At 31.7% G+C, this 11284-nt stretch overlaps 1 protein-coding gene and 1 long non-coding RNA gene across 7 annotated transcripts in view; one reads left to right on the forward strand and one right to left on the reverse strand.

Moving 5' to 3' along the window:
• Positions 1-11284, forward strand: part of LOC148125803 (uncharacterized) — a 503025-nt gene that overhangs the window by 258255 nt on the left and 233486 nt on the right. The gene's annotated exons all lie outside the window — the stretch shown is intronic.
• VTI1A (vesicle transport through interaction with t-SNAREs 1A) overlaps positions 1-11284 on the reverse strand; it is a 191062-nt gene that overhangs the window by 127456 nt on the left and 52322 nt on the right. For 3 of the 6 annotated variants that reach the window (XM_087932731.1, XM_087932733.1, XM_087932735.1), the window contains exons 5-6: positions 8196-8216; positions 3354-3438 (exon numbers count right to left, since the gene is read on the reverse strand). In XM_087932731.1, coding sequence (XP_087788857.1) covers positions 3354-3438; positions 8196-8216 — 106 coding nt within the window. The remainder of the gene's footprint in view (positions 1-3353; positions 3439-8195; positions 8217-11284) is intronic. The other 3 variants (XM_026704768.2, XM_087932734.1, XM_026704769.2) reach the window with 1 other exon arrangement.

Genomic DNA, 11284 nt, shown 5'->3' on the forward strand with positions numbered 1-11284 from the left:
ATGTACACATTAAGCAAATTTAATGGTTATAATATTTCAGCATTCCAATATTGATTAAAGAGATGAAATATGTGAATGATCTTGACTAACCTGTAAAGACACAAGTAAGAGAGAGAATATACAAGTCTGCCCTTAGCCTGGGCCTCTGTGAGAGTGCTCACCTTTAAGCAAGAATAAAACATTAAAACAAGCCACTTTCTTCAAAATCTTGACTTATAAGAACTAGTCACTAAAGAACATCTGAAACAGTAACTCAAATACGTATACAGAGAAAATATATTGTGTACTCTTTTATATGCACATCTAGGTTGCTTACTTCTCAGAAAAGACACAAGAGTCACGCCCACCCACAAAAATATGAAAATAAAACCCAACCATATATTACTGTCAAATAGTCATTGCCTTGATAGCAAAATGAATTCAAGCTCAGTTACTCAGGTAGAGAACAGGTCTTATCCTAAAACTTTCATTGGAATCTGACACCTTCTGTCCTATTATTATTAAGGCAATTTGCTAGTAGTCTAACAGAATTGAGTAGTTAACTGACTTAACACAACACCACAGTTCATGTTTACTAAGATCTTACATAACAACAAGTTAAAAGTTTCTCAGTAAAATAAATTTGGTTTTCTTATTTTAATGTATCTTGATATTCAGAGAGGACAAACTCTAGACAAATAAAATGTGCGTTTCTAACATGATTTTCTGTTCTCCAGAAAAATAAAAAACATTGTGTTTTATAAACACCCATAGCCCTTCAACTGCCCTTCAGAAATAAGTAAAATAAAGGTATATATAAAATGAAAGGAAAATATCATAATATAATTTTATGGTCATACTTTTTTTAAAATTAAGTACTTTAAACAAATATTAAAGATGCTAACCTAACTAAGCACCCAACAATCTTGACCATACACATATATGCTGTACAATTCTCAATTTTATATATAAGCCTCAAGAGTTATTTTAAAAAAACCTGAATCTGAATTTGTAAACCATTACTGGCATAGGATTACAATAATTTTTTGTAATCCTTTGATTAACATGTATTAGCAATAGCAATAGCACTTTGACCATAATGATTATAATGGCTATAAAAGTAAATTATATAATAGGGAAAAAGATTTCCAAATCACTTCTTACACAATGGTTGTCCAACCTTTTGGCTCACCTGGACCTCACTGAGTGAAATAAAATTGTCTTAGGCCACATGTAAAATATATAATATAATTAATGTATATAAATAATAAACTTCCTTTATTTTTTTAATATTTGTTATGTTTGCTAGCTATCTAGGGGCACATACAACTTGTGGGTTGTATGAGCCTGGCTTATACAATGGAATTACCTTATCATCTATTTTATTGAACTCTCCAGCAAATGTTGCGTCAGGCTCTTGGACAGTGGATTCTTAACGAAAAATAATTCCAGACAGGAATCTCACAAAGCCTTCTTAACAAGATTTATTGCAGTAAACCAAAGTTCAGCAACTAAACAATTTTCTACTAAAAGTAATTTATCTCTAAAGAAGAGGAAGTGATGTGCTGGCACTGCTGGCCAGAAATGATCTGCACTGCAATAGTTCAAGCAAGCTCCACAAGATGAAGTGAGCTCTCGTTGCTTGTTCCCTGGCTCTTGCCCATCCAGCAGTCTTAAAGCATGCAAAATTGAAAATAGATAAATGGGTACCACTAGTGGGAAAAACAGTTTGTGTGTACAAGAGAATGGAAGCAAGCACTGGACCTGGCTGGATATGAGGTTGCATGACACCAGACAAGGTGAGACTGGTAGAGGAGCCCAGAAGCAACCAGAGTGCTGCTAGTTAGATGGTGTAAAACTAGTTCACCTCCTGCAATACAGCAAGGATAGGTGCACAAGCGCCAAACTGAATTAACTAGCAATCTGCCAGGACTACATTGTTTCTAGCATTTCTAGATTTCCCTGACATTGTATGCCAATTTTAGACAGTGGGCAATAATTTATTTCTAAGTGTTGTACTATGAACTGGCAAGTACGTGGTACTTTTTTTTGTAATATGGAATTTGAAAATGTATACTTACAAAATCATCTTCTGTATTCCTATCGGCTCAAAGACCAAACTTATATTTAGGGGAGTAACTAAACAGATATGTAAAGTAGAATCCGATCCAAAATTTCTATTAAAATAAAAACTCAGTACTTGCATGGGACAGAAAGCAGTGTTTAAACTTAATAGTATATTTGCTTATTGGAACTATCATAGTGCTTCAAAATAATTCCCACTTCATTGGATAAAATTTTAAAATCACTCAGCATTGTTTCTATTTTATTTTTATTAGCAAAAAAACCAAACAAACCTCCCACTAAAATAAATTACCAGTGGTAATTTATTAAAATTGATGCAGAAAAGGCTCATACCACAACACAAAAACAATCCATATATAGTTAAGGAAGCAATGTTCTAATGGCCTATATTGGAGGAAGTATAAGAAAAATAAAATACATTGGTTATCAAACACATTTGATGACTTCCTATGATAAAGTTACAGAGAACAGGATGAATGTTGTCATGGTACATTAAAATCCAATACAAATTATGTATTAAAAAAGCAACCCTAAGCAGTTTCATTTGGACCTCTTTAGAATGAATCAGAATGGAGTTTGCTTGATGGGTCATACCTCAGAAATTTGGAGAAAAAAATAAGATGTCTATAATTGGGTTAACTCTTAAATTCATAATACACATGCTATGTAGAACTGTCCAAGATAAATAAAAGTGTTTCGTATGTTAAAATTTTCTACATTGATTTAACAACTGCTCATAAAACAGAAAATATGTTTTAAAGTTACTGACTAAGGACATAGCATAGTAATTTATCCTTTTATAACTCTTGTTCATTGCTAAATAAAAGCAGCAAAATACCCTATGCTATACATGTTAAAACAGTAAATTTGTTAAAATTCATTTTGTTCCTTTCATTAAAATTATATGTTCCTAAAAATATTAATTTCATATAATAACTGAAAGTATAGGAGCAAAACAAATGTAGTCTATGGCATATATTAACAATCATTGCGGGTGGGTAAACTGACAGAATGTTACTGTATATTAAGACAAATGTAGAATTTAGACAAAGTATTCTATCTCTTTTCAGATGTAGACTTTTAAACCTCAGGAACTGTTTTCAGTAGATGTCATGCCTTTTAACTTGAAAAAAGATAAGCGCAAATAAGCTCCCAATTGTCTCCCCAATATGTAAACCACATCTCGGGCTGCTGTCTCTGCTTTGCCTTTGAAGTTTCCCTGAAATGTCATGTGTTGTGAAGACTGCTGTGCATAAGCAAGACAATTTGCTCACTCTCAGAATTCTTACCAGTTTCCACTGCTATTTGGTATCCAGCCTCTAGTCTCCGAGATGACCTTTCCAGCCTCTCTGTGTTATCGAGCAGATGTGCCCTCTAAAAAGAAAACAGGGAAGAAAATTCAAGAACCCAGCTCTAATTCTCCCCCTCCCCTTGCTCCTGCACATGTTACTAGTTTTTATTTTAAATTTTAAGAGCAAAGTATAAGCTTACAAACAGTTCTGACTGGAAAGAATTAGAAATATAATCACTTATCATTAGGTTTTTACAATATTATACTTGAATAATAGAAAGGGAATATTTGCTTATTTGTACAAGCAAGCTACTGAATAAAAACAAGACATTATATGACCGAAGCTAAAAAAATATTTCAATGAATTCCTGTAGTTCTGCTATAAGTGTATATCTTTGTTTCACTAGAATAATTTATTGAAGCAAATCTTGCTTTGGATGACAAGTTTTTATTTGAGCAATAAATGGAATGCACATGGAAAGGTAGAATTCTTTTGTGCATATATTTTACAGTAATATGCTGTGCAATACAAGGCCAAGACTAAATGACTGATGCAATATAATAAATTGAATACCACATATTAATATTAATATGTGTAGAAATTTTTTTACTAAGTTTAAAGGATTAAATTATTCTGCAGAATTCTTACAACCCTAACTTTATTATCTGGTATAAACCCCAGATAAAAAGACCCTTGCTACCAATTTTTATTTAAAATATTACTTTATTTAAATTTATATATAAATATATTGCTTCTAAAGTGCTTCTAATCAATTTATCAATATTTACCAACTAAGTTCAGGCACGCATTTCTAAGTCACTCTTTTTCACTTTGAAAAAAAAATGGCTACATGGCAAAACAACCCCCCACACACACATAACCTCTCAACTCCTGTAACTTTGCCTTGTTGACAGATGTCATTTAAAAATTGAAGAAATGCTTTCTAATAATAATATTAAAAAGTAGGTGCTATCCATATTATCTGAGTGGCTGTCTGCTGAAATGATCTACCTTGCTCTAATGAGCCCCTATGGATCTTGGGAGATGCAAGCTGTATTGACATGCACACTTAAGCTAATACACCTAGACCAGTGCCTCCAAGCTCCAGCAGCCAGGGATGCTGACAGAATATCTCGCTTCTATCTTCAAAGAAAGGAAGTGATTAGTATGTTATCATTACCATTCAAAACGTGATTTCCCTATTCCCTCCTGGCACAGGTGACACATCTCTGAGATGTGGCCAGACGATGGAGGCAGCTAAAGCCACATCAAAGCTTTCCTTGATTTTTTTAAAAGAAATCATTAAAACAATGCATTTAGATCAGCAGAGAGAGAGTCCAATGTGAAGGTCAGGAAAGCTAAAATAACAGTCTATAATAATTAATAGAGTTGTTTAATTCGTAGTGTATAGGTTAAGAGAAATGGCAAAAATTAAAATATTGGGGAGAACAATTCCAAGCAGAGACGGGACGAAGGAAGAGAAGAAAGAAATACACATTTTATAATATTTTATAATATAATTTAATCACAATATAAGAAATTAAAGCAGTCTACCCTGGGGAATTTTAAAACAAAGAAATAATTTAACAAATTATTTAATAAATAACTTCAAACAAAAACAGCACCTCATAATAATTGAATCTATGTATCATAATATTATGTCATAAATATATCAAATATTTTATTCATTTGTGGGAAGAGTTTACATTTTTAATATTTTAATGCAAATTTACTTTACGTAATTTATACTGTAAAATAATCCTCAATCTATGCAAAAGTGAACAATCAAAGTTGCATAAATAATGCTAGACTTTTTTTTCAATAAGACAAGAAATTTCAAAAACACCACCCTTAAAAGTGAAATGTAAGTGAATTGCAGATAACACACCTATCTTGCAATGATTAAACAATGTCAGTTCAGCTACATATCACTAAAGTGTTTAAAACTGAGAATTATTTCTAAAATATTTCAATATGGACTATGTAAACATTAAATTATAAATATCATTACAGGGATAAATGTACTAAAAACTGACAAAAGCAAATTTACAAAATGTTCAAAAGGAATCTTAGCTTTCCTGTTATCTATCCTGTTTTTCTAAACAAGACCTCAGAAGAATCTCATATTTTGTTATTTGGTATTGCTTTTTCATTTAATTCCACTTCATAACTTAATTATTACTACTAATACCATTATTGCATTCAAACTTAAACTACTATATATTTATTGGAGAAATTATGTTATGTATGGTCATAAAGCTATGGACTTCATCAGTAGTGGGTATTTTCAATTCCTTTTCTAACGGCACCAAATCCATTCTCCTACACTATTCTTAATCTTTTATATAAGAAATAGTGTGAGATTTTTCAGGCTGCTTTTTAGCTTCACTATTGAGCTAGATGAAGTTTTGCAAAGCAACAGGGCTACATCTAGAGAGATTTATAAACTCCACATGGACTGTATTCAAACCGTAATTTCAGAGGGTTTAAAAAATATCAAGCAATGTAGCTTTTACAAAATTCAGTATACAGTATGCATGTGTTTGAAGGAATAAAAGGGAAAATGGAACATTTTATTAATAGTGGTATGAAAAAGTACACAATTGCTTTTAAGATAATACCTCCTTAGGAGATCAGTAATTTAGAATGCCTATATGTCTAATTATTTGATTAATTTAGAACATTATGTGAATCACTGCACTAGGCATCCTTTTGGACTTTAATGTACATTTTGCTCTATACAAAAAAATATCTTTACAGCTTATTCTTGAGCCAAAAACATAATTAAAAATTGCACTAGTGAAACCTCTGCACTTTAATTTTGACTTGAAATCCCTTTTTTGGCCATAGACGTTTTATGGTTCTTAAAATGTTTATTAAATATGTAAATGATTACATGTGCATATTAAGCAAACAGGAATAAAATTCAATCCATGTAACATAATTAGTTGACCCTTTAAAAAATTTAATAATTCAGGTTGCATTTTACTGGAATTCCTGAAAAATTAGTGCTTTGATAAGTCCCTTAAAATATATTTAATTGAGTATACACTATGAGTATTATCATCAATATTTAATTAACTATGTTATAAATAATCTCTAACTGCTTATTCCAGTATATTCTGGAAACAAATCAGCAATTAAGGTTTACCAAGTGTCCTCAAATTCTTCAACTATACTTTTTTTTCTTTACAAACATCCAATATGAAATTTATTTATCTGAAGAGTTAAGAATGTATTTAATATACAATTGGAGAACTGAGTGAATTATATTGATATAGAATTTATAAACTGACTGAATAAAACATGAAGTTCCCCATCTTGTTTATCATGGTTTTAAAGAAAATAACTCTTTAAATTATATTGATTGGAAAACTATACTGCTAGGACATGTTCTAATTTAAAATAAAGCTTAAATGTATGATGAGGAACTATTCGCTTACCTATTAGTATCATTTCCTTTCCTTTCTATTTTATATTTGACTTTCCTTTGTGCTTTTATTGCCATTAAAACTGAATTCCAAGTCTTTTAGTACAAGTCTGTACTTTGATTACATTATTCTGTATAAATAAGCATATATGATGATGATGATGCTAATTAATAAAGATCGAGCTGAAGAAACTGTTTACTCACTTGCCTTTTTATGACAGTATTTTTCAAAAATTGATATAATGCAAAATACTATCCATAATTCACATGAATGCAGGAAATTCAAACTACTTGATTGATGAAAAAAATCTTGATTTATTAAAGAAATCTATACAGTAGTAATTTTTTGTACTGTACTTCATTTGGTTATTCTCCAGTTTTTCTCAATGAGCAAGCAGCAACCCCTCTGTCTCACCTTTTTGAAATACATGCCATTTATAACAGAGGTCATCCACCAAATACCACAAGAATAAACAAGCACAGTTTGTTGTTCTGTTTCTCTTTGCCAAGAATGAAAGGTGTTATTATGCCACTATCTCAAAAAACTGGTTCCCTAGCAACTTCTACTATACCAAATTCTAAGAGTAAGAATTTTATTTAATCTCTCTCTCTCTCTCTCTCTCTCTCTCTCACACACACACACACACACACACACACACACACACACACACAGAGGGAGGGAGAGAGGGAAAGAGAAAGAGAGAGAGAGAGAGAGAGAGAGAGAAATGTGTAAGCAAAAAATAAAACCAAGGACAAATCTAAAAAAAGAAAAAGTACTTTAGAAAATGTCAAGAAAAAATCATTTGATGATTCTATATTACTTTTGAAGTACTGTTGTCTCTTCTGGTCATTTCCTGGAATGAAAAAGGCCCCTAATTTGCATTCACTACAGCATATGCACAAATAAATAATAAATATAGGAGGCACAACTGAGCATACATCTACAGTTCAGTATACGTGCATGCAATATTTTCATATTGTTTTGTATGCCGGTAGATCTACACAATGAGGTATTGCTTGTATTTTTCAAGCAGAGGGTTTTTTTCCCCCTACTGTTACAGTACCTTCTGTTGTGCAGATATCATTACAGGATCTGATTTCAACATGGTGTTCAAACACATATCAAATAATAATGTTTTTTTTACAGATCCTTTAAATTATCTTTTTTCTTAGTGCTATTAAAGAATTGTAATTTTAAAAGTATGACCTAGGGATTCTGATGAAATGTATGATTATTAAAGAAAAGAATCACATAGTGCTAAAACATTTTAAGATATAGATATAGATAAAAATAGATATATAGATATATAATGCATGTGTTCTGCAGATTTCTCTGCAAGTGACCAAAAAGATTTATTCAGATATGAAAAGCTAGCTTTAAAGAAAAAGCTAGGCAACAAAATACTCACCTCTTCACGTAATTTTATCAACTGCAACATGAATGCACAGAAAAAGATAAAAAGGAAAGAAATGGCAGGAAAGAAAGATCAGTTGTGTGACAGGATACAGAATTAACATTGACAATTTATCTGTTTACATGTTTAGCATTTAAAAATCACAGACAAACACATTAAAAGACCCTAAACATAGACTACATGCAGAGTTTTTTTGAACGAATAAAGATCATTTTCGCACACTGTCACATTAAACAAAGAGAATAGTGTGAAATTCTCTTTTAAACCACATCTAAGACACTATCATGAAATAAAGGGGAATGACTTCATAGAAGTCTATAATACAAAAAAGAGAAAACAAGTTTACTATTCCTCTCTTCTAAGATAGTACAGCTGAAGTGATTTTGTATATACAAGATTTCTACATTTTTTTATTTCGTTAGTACTGACATCTGCCTTTTTGTGTCTCCCTATACATCTATCTTACTAAATCAGCTAAAATAACTATAACTGATGGCTATAGAAACACCAGCTTATGTGCCATATTTAAACTATGCTATTTTTAATCTAAATTTAGTCTACACTATTTAATATTGTAGATTATTACTATGTATCCAAATAATATAAATAACTGAGGAACACTTTTCTAGACATTTTGACTATACAATTCTTTATGCTTTTGAAGAAAATTTACTTCAAAAATTTATTACATTTCACTATTCTGCTCTTTCAAATGGTTATTCTAATTAACTAAACAAAAGAAGAATCCTTTCAATTGATTTTGTCAACTATACTGCATAATAACCTTCATTTAAAATAGTATTTTAAATACTACTGTGCTGAGGTATAAATACATTCGGTCTGTTTGCAACACACACATAAAGTTATAGTGGAAGGGAAAAAGCTTCTTTATTGAGAATATGTTATTTTGTAACTGAGAAGGTTTCTTCTTCAACTGGCCATTATCAATGTATTCATACATATGGAAAATAATTTTGAATTAGGCTGTAAATTTAGGAAGGACATTTTTCTACATACACACACACACACACACACACACAAACAAACACATGAAGAGACAGAGAGATACACAAAACTAACTTAAATGATTCCTTATGCTCACATTGTTGATCTAGAATTTAAACATTTATAATGCCAAGAAAATAAAAACAAAGCCATTATTTTAATTTTTAAGAGTGCTGCATTCAATAGGTCTAGTTTTCTAAAGATTAAAAAATGAAAGAAAAAGCATGTTTTCTAATCCAACCCCACCTGTTCTTAAATTAAAAGCACTCTGTAATCACTGTTTGGTTCGCTTTCTTGCTTGCTCCTCACTTTGCTTCTCCCAAAAGATAAACATTCAGTTTCCAAAAAAGATGGTTTGCAAGTTTACTGCATCACTATGCTCACCCCCATCCCCTTTTGCAGGTCACCATTCATGTAATGGCTATGATAGTTTAAGGGCCAAAGTTTAAAACTACTATTCTGCAATAGAAACCATTTGGGGCATGACACTCTACCATAGTGAATGAAAGTTCCAAAATGCTCCACATTTGTTTTTTCAATAGGTGTCAAAAAGAGAGAGAAAGAGCGAAAGACAGTTCTATCTTGTTTGTGCTGCATGGCTGAATTTAAGCTCTGCATAGGATTTACAGCTAAGCTAAATAATGGGTGGTTTTCTTTTTTAAATGATGTCTGAAAGATTTTTCCCTCATTTAACAGTTATGACACTTGATGACATGCTATTACTTCTGTTTTTAAAAGCAGTATCCTAACCCTGCAAACTCAATCAGAAAGCATAAATATATGTGCAGCCACAATTTCAGGTTATAATAATTAGCATATTTTTGAAACAAAGATTCTTCTTTTACTTCCCATCCTCCACTTGATACAAGCGGTAATCTGTTCCTTTGTAGAAAAAAAAATCTGGTTTACGCTGGTTTGAACAAGTGGAATCTCTTGTGACTAAGCCTTCTGCTCTGAATAAAATCAAAACTGCATCACGGAGAGTGCATCGGTCTGTGAGGCAGATCACGTGACATAGAGAACCACGGAATTTCCCTCCCAAGAAGCTGATAACGGTAGTGCCGTCTCTGCCCACATACAGATAACGAATAAATGCTGAACTCTATTAAACGCCCTTTACACATTATCATGGGTCGAATGCACAATTTTCTGAACTTGTGAGACAGTCTATTTATTTTGCTATATACTCTCGGTATGTAACAGATTTGTGACTGGTAATGATCTGTTCTGCCAGGCTATATGAAGTGATACCGACCTTCTTTAGATCTTGGGGAATTAAGTTGACCCATTTCTCTCTCCCCATGTGAAGAGTTTTAGAGTTTTGATACACTATATGCATAGGCAATCCAAGTCTTTATCAGAATTAGGATATCAAAAATTAGGCAGCCATATAATCACAACGTATTTCTTCTAGGTATGAGCTGCTTTGTTGTACTGTATTTATCAACACACACACACACTGTAATTAGTAAACTAATTATTAAGAAATTTCTCTCATCCTGAGAGGTCTAGTTATATAGAGATTTTTTTCCTGCCATTCAATTGTGTCCAGTTCTCAGAGACTACTATGTAAGTCCCTGTAGTTTTCTCACCAAGGTTTTTCAGCCATGGTTTGTCATTACCTCTTTTCTAGAGCTGAGAGAAAGTAACTGGCGCAAAGTCACTTAGCTTCATACCCCAAGTGAGAAGAGGTCACAGTTTCCCAGTTTCTAGGCTGATGCCTTAACCACTACAGCAAACTGGCTCTGTACAGTATATGGAAATACCACTTTCATTATTTTGGTAATGAAATTATAATTTCATATACTTTTGAAATATGTTACCAATCTAGCATACTATTTATCAACTATGTACCTAGTGTCCTTATCAAATAAATAAAAATATTAAATAAAATTATAAATTGATAATGTATTCTATTTTTCTGCACTGCTGTATTTGAATATTTCGAAGGAATTGGTGATGCAATAAGATAGACTATAGACATTCCAAAGTATTGCTTAAACATTGCTACACAAAGATATACAACCACTGAGAAAGAAGACATATATAATTTTTGAATAAATAAATAATATTATTAT

Source organism: Pseudonaja textilis, chromosome 4 (genome assembly GCF_049901715.1).
Source record: "Pseudonaja textilis isolate UNSWEBS1 chromosome 4, rPseTex1.2, whole genome shotgun sequence".
NCBI classification, from domain to species: Eukaryota; Metazoa; Chordata; class Lepidosauria; order Squamata; family Elapidae; genus Pseudonaja; species Pseudonaja textilis.